This window comes from Chenopodium album, chromosome 22 (assembly GCF_948465745.1).
Source record: "Chenopodium album chromosome 22, dcCheAlbu1.1, whole genome shotgun sequence".
In the NCBI taxonomy this organism is placed as follows: Eukaryota; Viridiplantae; Streptophyta; class Magnoliopsida; order Caryophyllales; family Amaranthaceae; genus Chenopodium; species Chenopodium album.
The window spans coordinates 18,846,539-18,867,104 of record NC_137855.1 but is presented as its reverse complement, the minus strand read 5'-3'; the positions used below and the strand labels follow the sequence as shown (position 1 = coordinate 18,867,104).

General features: G+C 34.1%; 3 protein-coding genes across 3 annotated transcripts; 1 reads left to right on the top strand and 2 right to left on the bottom strand.

The window, feature by feature from the left end:
* The first annotated feature begins 8,006 nt into the window (after nt 1–8,006).
* Nucleotides 8,007–10,920, top strand: LOC145604056 (protein FAR1-RELATED SEQUENCE 5-like). Its single transcript, XM_081660008.1, has 5 exons — nt 8,007–8,470; nt 8,991–9,133; nt 9,309–9,737; nt 10,239–10,436; nt 10,580–10,920. The coding sequence occupies exons 1-5, from the start codon at nt 8,007–8,009 to the stop codon at nt 10,918–10,920; spliced, it is 1,575 nt and encodes a 524-aa protein (XP_081516134.1).
* A 3,854-nt stretch (nt 10,921–14,774) lies between these two features.
* Nucleotides 14,775–15,443, bottom strand: LOC145604054 (uncharacterized). The gene has a single exon (XM_081660007.1). It carries the CDS (start codon nt 15,441–15,443, stop codon nt 14,775–14,777), a length of 669 nt encoding a protein of 222 aa, XP_081516133.1.
* A 1,501-nt stretch (nt 15,444–16,944) lies between these two features.
* On the bottom strand, nt 16,945–17,517 carry LOC145604053 (uncharacterized). The gene has a single exon (XM_081660006.1). The coding sequence runs from the start codon at nt 17,515–17,517 to the stop codon at nt 16,945–16,947; it is 573 nt and encodes a 190-aa protein (XP_081516132.1).
* Nucleotides 17,518–20,566: the final 3,049 nt, after the last annotated feature.

The following is a 20,566-nucleotide window of genomic DNA, read 5'->3' as shown; positions in this document are numbered from 1 at the left end:
AGAATGTTTCTCTATAAATTGCTAAATAAATAGGCAAATATCTAATATATATATATATACATATATATATATATACATATACATATACATATATACATATACATATACATATACATATACATATACATACATACATATATATATATACACACACACACACACACACACACACACACACACACATATATATATATATATATATATATATATATATATATATATATATATATATATATAAAGGGATGTTTTTTCCTGAGTTTTTAGAGAGCTACGTAGGATCTAATTTTCTTAGTGCGCCACAGAGGATTATAAATCTTAGTATTAGTATATATATAAAGGGGGGGTTTATCCTGAGTTTTTAGAGAGTCACGTAGGATCTAATTTTCTTAGTGCTCCACGTAGGATTATAAATCTTAGTATTACCCAATTAAATAAGAGATTATTATAATCTTCTATATTTAAATAATTCAAATGCCACGTAAGCAAAAATGGCAAATGAGATTTTTAAACTTAAATTAAATTAATTAAATATAAAATATTATCTTTAGATATTAGGAATTTTATCTAAATATATAACCAATTTTTAGCACATAAATTAAAAAAAAAAATTCAAACAAACTGTGGCTTCATCTAGTCATATAACAAAGCTATATTGGTATTACTTTGTAAAATATATATATATATATATATATATATATATATATATATATATATATATATATATATATATATATATATATAAATGGCAAAAAATGTGTTTCTTAACAATGATAAAAAGGATGGGTCTTAAAATAATGGATGTAGATGTATATACGGTCATACAACATGTAATTTAAGAAAGTTATCATTATCTAATATATAGCTAATAACAAAAAAAAACAAGGTGAATGAAAGCTAGTTAGGAATATCTCAATATTATAGCCACTAATTTATATGCCGAAGATTTCAAAAATATTTTTTTCCAAAATATAATAAGATAATTATCCATAAATATATTTTGTTAAAATGATATGAAAATAATTAAAAAAAATATTTTTTCCAAAATGTAATAAGATACTGATCACAAAAATATTTTTTGCTAAAATTATATGATAAATATTCCATAGATTATTTTTTTGTAATACGATTAGCGTACAAGTAGATTCCAACTACAAAAGTAAAACTAAAATTTTAAGTTAATGACCTAACTAAATATAGGTGATTACCTAACCACAAACAGATTACAAAATTCGGAAAATAAGATTCTTGATCAAACAATGCGAAAAAAAATTCGAACTCTTATTGAAGAGCAAACCCTCGTTTTCCATTCATTGTTTAAAAAAAATGAAAGATCTGCATTTTACATCATCATCATAATAGACATTCCTAATACTTTTTTCATCTTCAAAACTATCAAACAATGTGATTTTTACATTAATCAAAATCATCAATCGAACCCTAAAACAAAATTTGTAAACGAATTTGGACGGAATTTTGGTCAGAATTTTGATCTTCGTTGTGAATAGATTGTGGGAGTGGTTAATTACAATCATGAATGATGATTGATGATGAACAATGATGAATTTTTTAATTTCTAGATTTTAATTATAATTTAAATTTGGAAAATGATTTTATTAAGATGAAAAAAAAAAGATTTTAAAAATCTATAATTACACATTCTTTACAAAAAAAAAAAAAAAAAAAAAAAAAAAAACATGTATATACAATAATACATACATGTATAGTATGTCTAGGATTTCAAAAATAAATAAAAAAATGGACCAATCATAACATGACACATCAGCATGTTATGGTGTCATTTTTTTAGTATACATGTATATACTTAGTCGAGGACACATTTCCTTCAGTTTGTTTGTAATTGGTATGCATATATCCAAATTTATTAGTTGGTTAATTGGATTCATTGTTAACTGGACTTTTCAAAATTATTTAAATTGAATATAATTTTGTTGTAGGTTTATTGTTGGTATTTAGTACAATGAGTTTAATTATTGAATTCTGATGAAGGTTTATTATTGGTATTTAGTGTATTTGGTTAACTTCAGCCCTTCAGGCATTTTAATCACCATTGTTGAGGCTGGACAAGAAAGCACCTGGCTTTAGTGGGTGGACCCCACATAACTCAAGTCAAGTAACTCAAGTTGAGTTAAAGGTATAACGTCCGCTTTCCGTTAAGAGCCTTTTATAGAACGAAGAAAAGTTGGACACGTGACCATAAAAGAATCTCATGAGGAGAGTTCTAAAAAGTTACTTGATTCATGTGCATTGCAGAATGAAAATTCTAAAAAGGAGGTATAACATTTAATTCATTTGGTTTTTCGTCAGACTCATGCAAATAATAGGGAGTGAAGGTCTAGTTTGTTTTTTTTTTTTTTTTTTTTTTTTTTTTTTTTTTAGAAAGATGCGCCAAACCTTAAACCTTGAAAAAGGAGTTGTATTTAATCAAACCTTAGAAGATGGCTTGTCATTTTCAATTTTCCATTTTCTCCTTATAGCAATTTTTTCTGTAAAATACGACAAGGTATTTGGTGTTTATATACAACAGTAACAACACAAAAATTCTCTCAAAAAAATACATAACATCAGCACCAGCATTACAAAACAAATCTCCCAAATCTCCAACATAGTCCCAAATCTGAAATCTCCTCTCATCCCTCGAATTTAGCATCAGCACCACCAACACAAACACCACAACCGCCGACAGCTGGTCCCTATACTTTTCCACCTCAAATGGTTGACGACTGTTTTTCCATTTTTGCTCTCCCACCTCAAATGGTTAGCGACTACTACGATGATGATGACGACGAGGATGGTGGCGACGACGACGACGACGAGGATGGTGGTGATGACGACGACGACAACGACGGTAATGAAGAAGACGACGACGACGATGAAGACGACGACAAAGACGACCCCAATGACCCCGACTACGACCCCAACGATGACAGCGACGAGACCGACGACGACGACGACGACGACGGTGAAGACGACGACAAAGACGACCCCAACGACCCCGACTACGACCCCAACGATGACAGCGACGAGACCGACGACGAAGACGATGAGACCGAAGATGAAGACGACAACTACTACGACGAAGACGACCCCGATGATCCCGACTACAACCCCAACGATGACAGCGACGAGACCGACGACGATAGCGACTAAGTTTAAGTTGTGGAGGTATTGTTTTTTAGTTTGTTGTTATTTACTATTTCTTTTTTTTTCGGATGTAAAAAAGAAATAGTTGGAAAGGGGTTAACGTAACCTTTTTTTCCCTTATACTTACAACCTTAATAGAAATATAAAGTATATTTTTTTCTCCTCCTCTTTCAACTTGGTAAAATGTATTAATAAATTTTTAAGTTTTGTCACAAGAGTACCAAATTCGATTTAAAATACTAATTGCGATAGCAATGAATGACAATTTTTACCTTGAAGATCTCAAAATTGATGTAAGTTTTTCGTTTTTTGTTATTATTTTCGAGTACTCTTGGTGCTGAACAAGTGAAATAGGCTGTTGGTCTATTTCAACCAAATTGAACAAAATTGATATCCCTATTCCGCACATATTGAACATAATAGTATACTCTATTTTGTACACATTGAACAACATAGTACTTTTTTTTTGTGCATATTGAACAAAATAGTATACTCTATTTAGTATGTATTGAACAAAATAGTACACCAAAATTCTTATATATTGAACAAAACAATAAGCACTATCTCATTAGTGTTATCAGGTTTTATATTTTGCTCGGGTAGTAAATCTTGGGATGCTCTCATCATTGCACGTTTTGCTCTAGCAGTGACTGTTATTGGCCTGTTATTGGCAGCTTGTGGTGTAGGTTGTTTCCCCCCTCCCCTCCCAAGTGGAGCAACCAATCAACTTCAATTTCATGATATAAGTATGGGCTGCTGATTTCCGCACACCCCTGTTTAATATCCGCACACCCCATCCATGTCCCCACTTGCCAAAGTTGCCATATTTCATTGCTTTGCACGTAAAACTGAGTATACTTCACTTATTTTTGCTAAATGTATTTTATCTTAGTTAATTCATTTTTTTCCCTTTGTAGTAGCTTTTGTTTATTCTAATATTATAGTATTTCTAATTTTATGGTAAAATCAAAGTTATTTATTTGTTGGGTTGTTATTTTTTTTACATGTAACCTGATTTGATCATACCTTTTTTTTTTTGTTTTTTTTTCAATTTTATCTTTCACAATAATAACTTTAACAATTAAACATCATAAATCAACAAATATGATTATCTCAAATTAAGTACTTGACAAAATGTAAATGTTGGGAAAAAGTTAAATCGGCAAATATTTTTGCAAAAATACTTGTACTAAACACGTACTATTATTGTCTCAAAAGTGTGCCACTAACTTAGAATTAACTATTCCAATGGGTAAACTTGCGTCCATTACAACAAAATTAAGCATATAAAAATAATTAATCTAGACAATAAAACGTAATCAAACTATGAAAATAAAACCGCATACCTTGGTTAAAATTAGTACGTTATGCAAATCATCAAGCCCTATTAAAATTCTTAGAAGTGAAACCAAAACATGCTACAACAAGTTCTTTAAAATGAGAACCAGTACTAGAACCTATTATGAACATGTTCTTAAAATATGGGATTGTAGTTTCCGATTCTGATTTATGTATCATGTCATTTAATACATTTCGTATTTTTTTGCAATATTAGTTTAAAAAATTTTAGAGGGTCATGTTCTTCTAACTTGCAAATACAATGACCCACAAAAATAGATGTTTAGCAAATTTAATACGAAGTACATATATTAATAACTATTTTTGGGTCGTGATTAATACGGAGTATTATTTTTATTTATTAAATTTGGGTTTGAATTGATATATGTGGGTTTAAGTCATACTTTTATTTCTTGCAAAAAAAAGTCATACTTTTATTAGGTTACCCTATAGGTATCGGTTCCAAAATATTGAAAACTTCAACCGAAACTTGTTGTAACAGGTTCTCCATTTTATTAATCAGAATTGAAACCTCTTGTACAACTTTCGATTTCAAAACTTGCAGTTCTGCACAAAGGTTCGATTTTACTTTATTAAAATAGAGGTAATTTGGAAAGGTAGAAGCTTTTGAGGTTAAAAGGTTAATGGTGAAGATCCATGAAAAGGTAGAAAATTTGGGTGTACAGGGGGTTTAGGTAAAAAGCAAAAACTAGTTTTACTTTAATTTAGGAGCTAAGTAATTAATTGGTTAAAATCAAAAGTCAAATTATTAAAAAAAATTAAAAACATAATACCAACATTGGCACGTGATCTGAGAGTAAAAACATGAAATAAGAAATGGAGAGTTAGAGGGAAAGTGGGGTGTGCGGATATGAAATAGGGTGTGCGGAAATCAGCTCCCTATAAGTATAGGCTACAATGCTAGCAATAGGAACAAGAATTAGGGGATTCAAATAAAAAAAATAGAAGAATTGTGAACATAAGTGCATAATATATACTTAGATACCATGAAAGATGGAGTAAAAAAAATTAAGACAGATCATGAAAGATTACATTTACAACAAGAACGAACAATTTGTAGGGAAGATCAAGCGATAAATTTCGTTTGAATAATGATAGTACAAATTATCAAATTGATTTGAGAATTGAATGAATTTTTTGGTTGAAAATTTTGGGGTTTTGGGTTGAAAGAGAGAACGTAAGAAATTAAAGGGAGTTTGAGGGTGAGGGTATGTTTGGGTTTTTAGGGGGGTGTGCCAAGTAAATGAAGGTTGTATTTAGCAACCATGTTTGGGAAGAGTGGAGAACACATCAAATGGCATGCCGTGTAAGAGTAAATGGAAGCTCAAGGTTTTTGATGCGGATCGCGAAATTTATTTCCTATTATTAGATTTATAATAGCGTAATTAAAGAGCGTTTGACATTTAATTTGTACTCCGTATTACAGTTTTTTAGACATTGCATTTGTATTACATTGTTTATTTATACATATACTCCGTATCGTTTTATTTTGATAATAATTATTTTATTACATTGTCGATTATAAAACGATGTGTAACTAGGTTTTTTTTTAATTTATTTTTTTGTTTAACATATACTATACATGTACTGTATTTATGTTACTATTAATCGGATATATTCCAATAAAAAAAAAGGGATAAGAATGACCCCTTTTCACGTACATAGTATTAAAGAATTAGGATAAGAATGGAAATTATGTGTGTGATAGTGGTTAGTGGAGATTAACCAAACAACTTACCCCTTTTCAAGTTGATTGAAAGTATTTTTTTTTTATTTTAATAAATTTTAAGCCTCTGTAAAATTCAAATTTTTTGAGGGAACCAAGGAATATAGACAGCTAATACAATTTCAGTTCCTAAGGTAAGTCTTTATTGACTAAAATATATCTATAGTATGGAGTACTATATAAAGAGAAAGGACTTCTTAGTCGATAAATTTTGCTTTTCCTAAAATACCCGTCTATTTTTTAAAAATTACATTATATACCCATAAAAAAAAAATAATTTTGCATCAAAAAAAGAAAATAATAAAAAAGTAATTTTTTTGTAAAAAAAACTATCCTATTATAACTACCCATAAACATAACCATTATAAATAAAAAAAACTACCTATCATAACTATCCGATAATAACTGCTCTTGTTTTTATCTGTTGTTTGTTTTTACGGTTAATTTCTTTTTTTTCTTCTTCTACTTTTTTATATGGTACATGCATAGCGAGTACTCCATACCTCTTAGCTTGTACAATTAATATGATAAGTATGGATATATGATGAATATATTCTAACATTTATTTTCTCAATATTTCAAATTTATTTTTGATTCTTTTCACACTATATACATAAATTCCAATATATATATATGAAGATAACAATCCTAGGTTGTTCATCTTTTTAGCCAAAATATTAGTATCCCACCCTTCCTATATAATTGGGTCAACCGAATACTATTTTTTTTTTTTGACAAGAACCGAATACTATTTTATTTTATTTTATTTATTTATTTATTTTTTTTTGGAGGTGAAAACCGTTTTTTAATTTTTATTTATTTATTTATTTATTTTTATTCTTTTCATTTTCAAGGGTGTGCAAATACAAGTTTTTTATATGGTACATGCATAGCGTGTACTCCATACCTCTTAGCTTGTAAAATTAATATGATAAGTATGGATATATGATGAATATATTCTAACATTTATTTTCTCAATATTTCAAATTTATTTTTGATTCTTTTCACACTATATACATAAATTCCAATATATATATATATATATAAAGATAACATTCCTAGGTTGTTCATCTTTTTAGCCAAAACATTAGTATCCCACCCTTCCTATATTATTGGGTCAACCGAATACTATTATTATTTTTATTTTTTTTAGGCGAAAAACATTTTTTAATTTTTTTTTTATTCTTTTCATTTTCAAGGGTGTGCAAATACACTATCTTCTCGTGTATATGCCGTCAAAAAAAAAAAAATCTTCTCGTGTATATTGGAGTATGACTTTTCTTTATTTGTAATTTATTTTGTTGTCAAAAATAGTAGTAAGGTATTTAAGGGGTGTATTAAGAATAAAATTATCATAAAATTGGCAAGTTTATATTACCCGAAACAAATAAGTATGATGTGATTATAGATCAAGAGTATCATTGAATTGAGACTCAAAACTCAATGCACACGTTTAATCTAATGCCGAATCGGTGCATGTATCATTTCTAACAGATTATTTGGAGGCAATAACCGGTTGATATATATATATATATATATAAACCGTTGAAATTTTGCCAATTGAAAAACCAAACAAAAAAAAAAAGACAACGTTGAAATATATATATATAATTTTGAAAAAAATCTACAGTTATATTTTAAATTTTTTATATAAAAAACCCATCTATCTTAAAATAAAAATCCATCTACTTTGGTTTAAAATACCTGAATCTTTAATAAACAAATCAAAAACATGGATGAATTCTTTATAAAAAAAAATATGGATGAAGATAATGAAATATCTTTGCCAGTGGAACCAAGTGAAAAAACTCTTGACTATTTTTTTGATGACAATACATGGGATTCTTTTAAAAAACCTCTCAAGGATTTTGACGAAACAGACATGAAATCATTGGAGTTCTATTCCTTGGAAGCATGTGAAGAATTTTATTCGATCTATGCAAAAATCAAGGGTTTTAGCATAAGAAAAAGGAGTCCACGATATAGTACTGTTGACGGACATCCAACTTCTTGCCCATTTGTATGTGAAGCCCAAGGTTGTCGAGGTGCCAAATGGGATAATTTAGAGGGAAGAAAGAAAATTCCGAAGAAAATAACACGATTTAATTGTGAAGCAAAAATGCGAGTCAAATTTATCAGAGGTGACAATATTTGGAAATTATATCACTTCACTGGAGAACATTCACACCCTCTAGTGCATCCAAAGCATGTGCCATATATCAGGTATGATTGATTAAAAAAATTTCATATTGTAATTTTTTTTAATACAATTGTATCATACGAAGTATAATGTATCATGTAAATTATATGTATAGACACATAAATGAATATTTGTGTTCAACTTAATATTTGTATTATAGGTGTTCAAATTTAGTATGGATAGTTTTAAAATTTTCATCATCCTACTTAAAAAAAATAATAAAAATAACAAATAATCATTGTATAATTTGGCCTTCATGTTATGAATTTGATATGGAATTGAGTTATGTAGTACTTCTTTCAGTTAACTTGAATTTGATATTAATGTAATCATAGATTTATGAGATTTGGAAAAATTATGTTTTTAACAAAGGCAATTTTGGATGCACTAAATTTAATTACAATAAGTTGTCTTATATTTAAGGAAAAATCAAATTGTACTACCCTTCAATTTTAATATATTATGCAGGTCTCATAGGATAATAAAAGATGCCGATAGAATTGTAATTACCCAAAATTAAAATTTTGGAATCAATCAAAGCAGTATATTGAGACATATGGTTAATCAAGTAGGAGGACATGAAGCACTTACTTTCTTGAAGCAAGACTTGTATAATTTTGTTGAAAGAACTAGACAACAAGAAGTTGAAGGTGGGGATGCAGAAGCTGTGTTAGCATATTTGATAGGTAAAAAGGTGTACTATCTTAATTTTTTTTATTTCTTACACTCGTAAAAAATCTAATAATTTGGAAAAGTTATTTTGGTGTGATGGAGCATCTAGGGTGGATTATGAAACCTATGGACATAATCTAGCTTTTGATACAACATATAAATGTAATGTCTACAATAAGCCATTTGTAGTACTAGTGCGTGTTAATAATAATCGGAGAACAGTAATATTTGGTTGTGCACTTATCGTTGATGAGAAGGAAGATACTTATACTTGGGTGTTGGAACAACTAATTCAAGCAGGAGATGGACTAAAACCAAAAACATTATTAACAGATGGTGATAAAGCCATGGCTAATACTATTAAAGAAGTCCTCCCTAACACTAAGCACAGGTTATGCTTATGGCATTTAATGCGAAATGTGAAGTCAAACGGTGGAAAAGAATTTGGAAATTGTTTTATAAGATGTCTTGATAGATACAGAGTGTCGGATGATTTTGAAAAGGCTTGGAAAGAACTCATAACCAAATTTAAACTCGAAAATTCAAAGTGGGCGACTCAATTGTATGAAGACAAAGAAAAATGGGCAGAAGCTTATATGCGCGGTTATTTTTTTGCAGGTAATTTATTTTCACTTACTTTGGCCAATTAGTTGAAGATTTTAATTTATCATTAATTCTAGTAGTCTAGAGATGGAACTTTTTAATTTGGTTAAATAGAGAATGGGCTTAAGTGTCTAAAATTTGAGTTTCTTTGTTATCATTAATTATAGTAGTTTAGAGATGTTATTTGACATTGACATTTTTTAACCATGCATTGTGATTAATGCTACTGACATTTGTTATTGTGATGCCTAGTTAAATCATGCCCAAGTTTCTGCTTTGGTTAATAAAATTAGATTTTTTTTTATTTTTTATTTTTTTTATTTATTTTTTTTTTGAGACAAAGTTACTAAAATTAGCTCATAGATACCTAGTCGTTCCTTTAAAGATTAACATAAATATTTTTAGGCATGCGGAGCACGCAGCGTTGTGAGTCGATGAATAAAACATTGAAAAAAGTATTAGATCAAAAAATAATGCTTTACAGATTCTTTCAACTCTTTGACGCTTCAATCAAAGATATGCGATTTGATAATGGAACTGATGATTTCACAACGCTATATTCGGAACCTGTCTTGACGGGCACATTCTGCAATGTCAAAAAACATGTTGCATCAATATATACCAGAAAGTCTTTTCAAATCTTATGCAAAGAGATAGAGGCCGAAGCAATGTTTGTTGTCGTAGAGGTCGTTGAGGAATCTCCCGAGTCCACAGGTAATCAACAATCCATTTTTATTGGTTAGATGAAGTTGATTCAAATTATAAGCAGTACCTTGTGATTCGTCATGATAAATTTGATACTATGTACTATATTATTGTTGTCTAAATTTGATACCATGTAATGGTTGTTCTCGTAGAGGTTGCAGAAGAATCACCCAACCCCACAAGTGATCAACAACCCATTTTTTACTGGTTAGATGAAGTCTATGTAGAAGACAGGCAATACCTTGTGATTCGCCATGATAAATTTGATACTATGTCTTGTTGTTGCCTAAAATTGGAGTCAATAGGATATCCATGTCGACACATGTTTGCAGTGATGAAATATGCAAAAATGAAGCAAATACCAGCTGGTTGTATATATAAGAAGTGGACAAAATATGCTACGGATAATGTCATTGAAGGAGAAACAACAACAACAACAACAACTGAAAATGACGAGTCACAAGAAATGAGTAGGTTTTTATCTTTAATTTGAATGGTTTTTCCTCCAAAGTAAATCTATTTGCTTCAAGAAACCAAGAGATGTATGATAAAATGAAGGATCATTATGCAAAGATATTGATTGAATTCCAAAAAGGCAAAGAAGCAACTCAGAAAAAAGGTAACCATAATAAGAATACCCCTATTGGCATTGGAGACCCGGAAGTAGTAGTTAATGTAAAGGGGAAAATGAAGAAATCAAAATGTACTTGCGGAATATGTCACAAACCGGGTCACAACAAACACACTTGCATAGAAGCCCCAAATATATCTCCATCACCCGCGTCAAATTTTGCTAGTAGTGATGACTATTCTGATGACCCTCTAACTGCAAGTAATGACATGGAATCATATAATGCCTCTTCCCAACATGCTTGCAACACTATGTCTATGTCAACAAGTGATGATTCACAACACACTAGAACTAATTTATCAGCTATTTCAGAGTACATGCCCAAGATATGTGTAGAGGGACAAGTACAACAGGTAAATTTTTAACGTATGATTATTTATCTATCTCTTCTTTACTAAATTTATACATGGAATTTGATATAGTTTTTTAACTATAATTTTTGTATATTTAATTCATATATGTCCATTACTTTTATATTGTAGGATGTACAAGAATATCATTTGATTGATTTAGAGAACAACCCTCTAAAGTATGATTTTTTTTTTTGGTGAATGAGAGGGAACAAGCCCGAAATAAAAAACAAGACGGAAAAGAAAACAGACAGAAATAAAAGAACAAGCAAACAAAGCAGTAAAAACAAGAACAAAAAACCCCAGCCAGCAAGCCGTGACTCAACCCCTATCCATGGGAACAAGCCGAGCTCTAGCAACACCACTTAAGTCCTCCAATAAAACGGCCCGAAGATCCCTAGGGACCGCCTCAAGAATCTCCAACCTCCGCCTCAAGAATCTCCAATCTCCAACCTCCGCCTCAAGAATCTCCAACACCATAGTTAGCCAACCAATCCGCCGCCTGATTAGCTTCCCTATAGCAATGCCCAATAGACACTTCCCAACCTTGTCGCGAGAGGAGAGATTTACATTTCCGAATTAGATGAATGAAAGGAGAGTGTGGAGGCTCTTCCTCCACCAAGAAGCGCACAACAACCTCATAATCCACGGTCAACTGAACACGTCTATGCCCAGAATTCCAAGCCAAAGCCAGACCACGAAGCACACCAAAGAGCTCAGCCTTGGTGTTCGAACAAACACCACAATTAGAAGCAAAAAGCTGGAAAACCTCACCATCACATCCTCGAATGATCCCTCCAGCCCCAGCCTTACCCGGATTCCCTTTTGAAGCGCCATCCGTGTTCAAACGAACCCATCCTACTCGAGGGAACTCCCACCTCACAAAAACCTCTCGACGTCTGGACAAACCTTGAACTTCTTTTCCAAGAGGTGAGACAATAGCTCTCTTAATATCACCCACCCTAGCACATAAAAATGCAACTTGATTAATGGGGATTCTAGGAGATTGGGAGAAAATTTTCTCGTTCCTCCACCTCCATAACCACCATAAAGTCACAGCAAACATAATAGCACGCTGCTCTTCAACCTCAGACTTACATTCAATATGGAACATGATCCATTCTGAACAATTCATGTTCATATCTAGGCTCGTCAAGTTCCGGCCAAGCCTTAGCCAAATTGCCTTAGCAGCAATACACTCACGAAAAATATGACTAATATTCTCCTCTGCAGCACCACAAATCTTGCATCTAGGATCTGTAGTAAGATTACGAATGAACCTATTGGAATTTGACAAAATTCTATCTTGAATTGCAAGCCAAAGAAACATTCGAATACGTTGAGGAATTGGCGCTTTCCATAGAGCTTTCCAGCCTCTCTTGACATCATCATCAATAGGAGTAGCATTCCTAATTATGTTGATGGCTGAACTAATAGTAAACTTACCAGAAGACTCTCCATTCCAAAAGACTTCATCAACCGCCTCATCATCTTCAATAAACTCATGGGAGGCTATTTCTTCCAGAGCAGCACTTGGGAGAAAATCAGCAAAGAGTTCCATACGCCACCCAACATTGCAGTCCCACATTTCATTCACAGAAGCATCAAGTAAATTTGTAGGAATAGCAGGATCAGCCAACTCAATCAAAGGAATTTTTCCAGCCCATCTATGTCTCCAAAAAGAGGTATGTTTTCCATTTCCTACCGCCATACTAACCCCTTTCTTAAGAACATCTATATTTTCCACAATCCTCTTCCAAACATTAGAAGAATTGCCCTTATCCTTAAACATCTCTACATCGCAATGGCCATCACAATATTTACTTCTCAACACCCTTGCCCATAAAGCCTGAGGTTCAGTAAGAACTCTCCACCCCAACTTTGAAAGGAAAGCCGCATTAGCTTGTCTCATAGAACGGAGTCCCAAACCCCCTTCAGATTTTTGCTTCGAAACATTCTCCCAAGCTACTAGGTGAATTTTTCGATTCTCATCATCTCCGCCCCACAAAAATCGCCTCGTTTTTTTATCTATCTCATCACAAGTTGTACGAGGTAATTTTGTAGTTTGCATAGTGTAATAGGGAATTGAGGATAAGCATGCTTGAGCTAAGGTCGCCCTTCCAGCCATCGATAGAGTCTTCGACTTCCACCCTGCCAGCTTCGAATTAATTTTATCAATCAAATATTGATAATCTTGCTTCGAGGTTCGGCCATTAATAGTAGGTACACCAAGGTAAGTACCCAAATCTTCCGTACTATCCATGCTTAGGGTCTCACATATAGCAGGTCTTACATCATGACAAGTATTGCCCGAGAAGAAAACGCAAGACTTATCAAAGCTCACTTTGCTCCCGGAGGCATTACAAAATCTATCCAAGCAACTCTTCATAATTTCAGCTTGCTCCACCGATGCTTCACAAAATAGGATAAGGTCATTCGCAAAGGCTAAATGAGACACCTCCGGACCTTGTCTACTCGCTCGAATAGGTTTCCACCCACCAAACCGAACCTCATGTTCAATCAAATGGGCTAGCCGTTCCATACATATTACATATAAATATAACGAAAGGGGATCTCCTTGTCTAATACCTCTACTAGGGGAGAAAGCTTCCGTTGGCTCACCATTCCACAAAATTTGAAGCTTCGCCGAAGAGATACAATTCATCACAAGATCAACCATAGATTGAGGCAATCTCAACTCAAGAAGCGATTCTCTAATAAAACTCCATCGAGGGAGATCGTAGGCTTTTTCGAAATCAATTTTAACCACCATCCAACTAACTTTACCCTTTCTATTTCTCATAGAATGTAGCATTTCTTGGACAATAATAATATTATCCGAAATTTGACGCTTTGGAACAAAACTACATTGGGTTGGAGAAATAAGAGTAGGAAGGAGAACCTTAAGACGATTAACAATCACTTTTGTTACCAACTTATAAGTGATGTTACACAAACCAATCGGCCTAAAATTATTAGGACGTTGAGGGACATCAATCTTCGGAATTAGCACCAAAAAAGCATCATTTAGCCCATCCGGAAAGCTCTTTCCTTCAAGAACATCTTTGACCAGCCGGATTAAATTAGGAGCAACCAACTCCCAATATTTTTGATAAAAAAGCGGTTGAAAACCATCCGGACCCGGGGCCTTGAAAGGCTTCATACTCATGAGGGCTTTTCTGACTTCGACATCCACAAAAGGCCTCGAAATTTCATGCCTATCCGCTTCAACAATATACGGGAATTGATCTAGGAGTAATCTCTCCCCAACAAAATCAGAAGGTTCTTCTTGAAAAAGACCTTTCCAATAATGAAGCACCATATTCTTCACAGCAGTAGGACAATGAACCCACTCCCCTGACGAACTCATAAGGGTCTCAATCCTATTGCATCTAGCCGTGACTTTTGGAACCAGAGAAGCTCTTCTTGAGCCAAAACATCATCCATCTCTCTACGCAAAATAGCCTCAAGTTTAATCAAATGACGATCTCTACCTTGAGCCAATCTACGCTGAATACCCTCTAAACGAGCCCAAAGTTCACTCTTTTTTCGAAAAATGTTATGAAAAACCTCACGATTCCAATCATTCAAAAGACCAGCAAATTGTTTATGAAAGGGGATGAGAGGAGCATCGACATCCCACTTAGCACGCACAAAGGAGTCAAAAAATTTATGATTCATCCAAGCAGCATGAAACCTAAAAGGTTTTAACTTTGTGGGAATGGGAGCAAACCCCGTAGTGCTCACAAGAATGGGGCAGTGATCACTTCGAGACTTGGGTAAATTACGCACAGCACCCTCTGGAAATCTCAAACGCCAATCTTCATTCACAAGCCCTCGATCTAGCCTTGATGATTTGAAAGAAGAAGGAGAATTACCTCTAAACCAAGTGTGACTCGGGCCTGAGCAACCCAAGTCGATAAAGCTATTATTTTGAATCAAATCATTGAACTCTTTACACCTTCGAACCATCTCAGACCCTCTAGCACTATTACGCTCAGACATGCTTGAAGTTTCATTGAAATCACCCGCCATTAACCATGGACCCGAGTAATTATCCTGTATTTTCTCAAGTTCCCTCCAGAGATCTTGCCGCAAACGACTATTCGGGCTAGCATAGATGGCAGAGAACAACCAGGGTTCCTCCCCTACTCACTGAATACGAACGGTAACATGTTGAGTATGAGTATCATAGGTAGTAACTGTCAACTCATCCTCATGCCAGAAAACCCAAATACCACCAACAAATCCTTGAGCATCTACACGAACATGGCCATCAAATTGAATCTGATTACAAATATTTTGAGCTTGCTCCCCACTCATGTGAGTCTCGACTAAAACTAGCACAGAAGGTCTATTAATTCTCACAAGTTCTCTAATTAAAGAGAGCTTATTTCCAACACCCTGAACATTCCAAATTAATAGTTTTAAAGACATATTAAACGATGGAAAAGAGGGATATCGATCATAGCTGTTCAAAGGAACTCTAGGCATGATTGAGAGATACTCGTTTGGGATCCGGAACGAAGCCAGGAGATTCGGAGGGTTGTGCATCGGAGGAAGGAATGCAAACACTTCCAGATGCCTCTTGTTGGCCAATGGGTGACACGACACCAGGGTTGGACCCTCCGTCGGGTAATCGATGAACATCTCGTATGTCGGAGGAATACGAGTCTCCAACGTAATCGGAACATTGATCGGATTCATTAGAGCTCTGCAAAGAAGCCTCTCCCAAGCTCACACTATTTCCAAAATTCTTTTGCAAGGCAGAAGGAGTTCGAGAAGCAACTTCTACCCAATTTTTCTTTCCAGCGTTAGTCCTTACCTTAGAATAAGGCAACAAAATCTTTTTATTATCTTGTTTCCTTATCACTCTACCATTCATAGACACCAAATTTTTATTATAGGCTGTTAATGGTAATCTTTTATTATAAGGAATATTATCTTTTGGCAAGGAATTAATAGAAATATCATCCAGATTTTTTCCATAATTTTGCTCACCAATATTATGCACCAAATTCTCCAAATCCTGCCTCATAGGAGAACTCCCCAACTTAACATCCATCTCTTTGCTCGAAGAATCACCCAGGCCAATCACCGACCCTTCAGCATCTAAATTAAACTGATCAAAATCGACATTCTTTTGAATTGGGAAATTTACATTATCCATCACATCATCTTCTTCTAAATTCACTGTACTCACATGGGGTACCATGCCTAAATCAAACTGATCCACCACATTACTCACCACCTGTCTATTTACTGGTAACACCGATGGACTTACCATCTCTTCCTCCTCCACTTGAAGGACATTAAATCGAGACCCAGCTTGACTATGAATTTGTTTTGGACTTCTACTCCCTGACTGTAAGGTCTTCTTAGAAGAGTCAATATCACCTTGACCTGCTTTATTCAAAGCACTGCTTTTCCTGTTAATATCCTGCTTTGTTCTTGGATTCTGGTCCACCTTCCCCTTAATAGGCTGTTTTCTATTGTTCCGTTGAACAATCATCCAGGAACCATAAGCTTCCTTCTCCTAAGGCTTACTAGTATGACTTTGAATGCCTCCTTGCTTTTCATTATTCTCTTGAGTAACCAGATTCTTTTCGTGTAGAGAAGCTTCATCATTGTGAAATTTAACACATTGGTCTTCTTTATGTCCCAATTTGCCACATTTGAAACAAATTAACCTTAAACCCTCATACTGGACACGCCAAACCTTTTCATGTAAACGAAATCGAGACAGAAGGGGCTTAGACAGGTCGACTTCAATGCTGAATTGAACGAATTGCCCTCTGCTCTGAGCCTCAGTATGTTTATCAATACGAATCACCTTCCCAATTTGAGAACCAATCTGATGAAGAAAGCTCCTATCAAAATACTCCACCGAGAGATTCGGAATGCGCACCCACGCCGTGAGCGATTTAATTGGTTTCTCATCTGGGATGAAATTTGGAATCCACTTTCTAATAGTCAAATAGCTATCTCCTATCACCCACGAGCCCTGAGTAAGATCAAATTCATAATCCTCAAGACTGGTAAATCTCACGATATAGTATGCACATCCAACATCAATTAGGGCAATATCACCCTTCAGGCACCACTTCATCCTTAATCGTTTAATTAGAACCTCATAGCCAAGTTTCTTATCAAACAATTTTATAATTAGGGCATTCTTCCAGGGCTGCCTCAATCGGCGTTTCTTCTCCTTGGATAGCAGGATCGTAGGGCAAGAAGGGTCATCCTCCTCCTCCCCCTCCTGGTCATCGAAATCTCATCCTCATCTGACATATTCATGTCATATAGAGGATTAACAGAGCTATCAATCCCCTTTGTCACATGCGAATACGAGACTTTACGATTATCAATCGACAAAGGAGTGTTCTCCACCATCGTATCCATAACCACATCCTCTGAATTAACCAAAGGAACATTCTCAGGGATTGGAGCACCAATCTCCTGCGTTTCTTGAATTTTTTATTCGATCTTTGAAGCAAGTCATTTTCCTCACTCGAAAGCCCTACTTTCTCTCTGTTTTTCGCGCTCTCCATAAAAATGATTTAGGTGGTAAATTTTTATTTTAATTTATAATTTATCCCCTCTAAAGTATGATTGGCATCCAACAAAGAACACTTGGTAGAATTTGTTTTTTGTTCTAGTTTTATTTTCGTTACAAACGCTCTACATTGCTTTTTTTTATTTTTTTTATTTTGTTTATTATTTTGTTTATTTTTTTTAATCTATTTATTAATTAGTTCTAGAGTTTGTGGCAGAAATTCAAGGATAATTTTGTTTTAGTTCTTATTTTCGTTACAAACTTGCTACATTGCTTTTTTTTTTTTCTATTTATTAATTAGTTCTAGAGTTTGTGGCAAAAACTCAAGGATAATTTTGTTCTAGTTCTTATTTTCTTTACAAACTTACTATATTGCTTGTTATTTATCTATTTATTAATTAGTTCTAGAGTTGGAAACTCAAGGATAATTTTGTTCTAGTTTTTTTATTTGTTGATGGAGCTCTAGTGACAATCTAGCCAAGCTGACATTTATTTGAGAAATTATTTCACCATATTTGCAAGTCGTACGTATATCCCAAAACTTAATTATCTAAAAGTTGTAATATGATCAAAACAACTTCAGAAGTAAATATTCTATTTTAACTTAAAGCAAGTTTTCCAAGTTTGTTCCATGTGAAATGTCTTACGGAGTATACTAAAAAGTTACAACCTTGATTGATTTTAAAATCCACACGGAATACATTTCCTTCACGCTTAAAATTGATCTAATATTTGAATATTCTAGAGGGTGGTACTCAAGGTTTAACATTAGATAGTTGACGTCATCAGCCCTCCTCTTTGTTTTCCACTTTAGCTAATTGTAAAGCAAAAATTGTAGAGTTAGGGTCTGTTCTCTTACGTTGAAATTCAGTTCAGTCCAGTTCAGTTCAGATGCGTTCAGTTCAGCTGCGTTCAGTTCAGCTCAGTTTAGTTCAGTTCAATTCAGCTCCTAATTTCCTTCTCTTATAAAATATTCATTTCAGTTCAGTTCAGTTCAGTTCAGTTCAGTTCAGTTCAGCTGAGTTCAGTTCAGTTCAGTTCAGTTCAGCTGAGTTCAGTCAATGAGAATAGGCCCTTAGATAATAAAAACTTTTTCCTCATGCCTAGATAATTTGATGTCTTCATGTGTGACTATAAACATGCATTAGATAAATAGTACGAATATCTCCTAAACCTCCACTAAATTTTACAATCAACATTTAAAAAACACAAATTTAAAAAAAAAAAAGGTACACTAACCTTACTCCCTAGTACTCAATAATCAGTATGTGTGCACATAGTATCCAAAACAGCAACTAGGTGTGGTTCAACATGAAAAATCTGTAATGCATAGGTTGTAAGTGTAGGAGTTTATAGGTACTACGCAGCGGAAATAACATGAATCATATTCATAAAGCACCTAATCCCAAGAATCACATGCATAACACACAAGACACATAATCATACCTTTGAAGGGTGAATTCCACGTAGCTATTCGACAGGAAAATCAGGGAGAGAATAGAGCCCCAAGTGTTGCTCCTCTACTTAGTCCACGAGATTCGAACGAGCCGTCCACCAATACTAGATTGTCGAGTGATTGAGGAAAACCGCGATCACCACCTTTTCGGACAACCGACCACCGCACGAACCACCACCACCACGAGACACCACCGTGCGCCGAGGAGGAGGAGAAAACCGTGAGAGAGAGGACTTTGAGAGGGGGTGGGTTTAGTGTTTGCTAATTCGGGTTTGATCAAAAGATCAGTGAATTGCTTACACGCAAATCTTGGCACCTAGTCTATTTATAATCCCATTATAATTAGACTAGTGCACGAAGCCCAAAACCCTCCTTATTCCTCCATATGGCCGGCCACCTAGAGTGATGAGGCCCATGATGGGCCTCGTCCTCTAATGCTCGATCTAGCCCCTTTGTGTGACCTTATAGGATCCGTCAAATTGGGCTTTGGCCTATTTTACTAGTCCAAAGATCGTAAGTACCACTAGCTATGGCAAAACGACGACCCAAATGTCTGGACTTAATTATCTCCATAATTTGATCCAATTATATATCTAGTAATTGCACACGATGAAGACATAACTCCTTCAATCTCCCACTTGTCTGAGACAAGGGTGCAATATTGAAATTCCTTGAGTCAATGTATATGTCGATTTGATAATATGATTGCATCACATGTCGGGATCATATTAATCTACGAATCGTTTCTTGAAATCTGAGTTAGAATTACAAAACCAAATGATTACTGAGTAATGCATTTGAACGCGGCCACGTATTTTCTGAATTCTCCCTCTTCAAGTGGCCATGACACATTTCCTAATTTAATAGGTAGACTCTATCCAATCTTGTGGCAACAAGCCTCCCACTCAACTTCTGAAATAACCGGGAAACATCCTTTATAATCTCCAGTTACAGGTAGACGTTTGAATGTACCACAGTTATAACATCCATTATTGAATGAAATCAATGTTCCACTCATGTCAAAGGAATCCACTAATATATACGGAAGCTCTATACTTGAACTTCAAAGTAGATCAATAGTTCGATCATGCATCATTCATGCATATCCAAGTGATTGACCGAGCATCACTATGCCCCTATAGCCCA

Excerpts from the sequence above, each read along its gene's own strand:
- LOC145604056 (XM_081660008.1), top strand. The coding sequence starts at position 8,007 with ATGGATGAAGATAATGAAATATCTTTGCCAGTGGAACCAAGTGAAAAA. Across the intron at positions 8,471-8,990 it reads AAGCATGTGCCATATATCAG|TATATTGAGACATATGGTTA; the intron begins GTATGATTGATT and ends CAATCAAAGCAG. Across the intron at positions 9,134-9,308 it reads TGTGTTAGCATATTTGATAG|TACTAGTGCGTGTTAATAAT; the intron begins GTAAAAAGGTGT and ends AGCCATTTGTAG.
- LOC145604054 (XM_081660007.1), bottom strand. The coding sequence starts at position 15,443 with ATGGCGGGTGATTTCAATGAAACTTCAAGCATGTCTGAGCGTAATAGT.
- LOC145604053 (XM_081660006.1), bottom strand. The coding sequence starts at position 17,517 with ATGAAGTGGTGCCTGAAGGGTGATATTGCCCTAATTGATGTTGGATGT.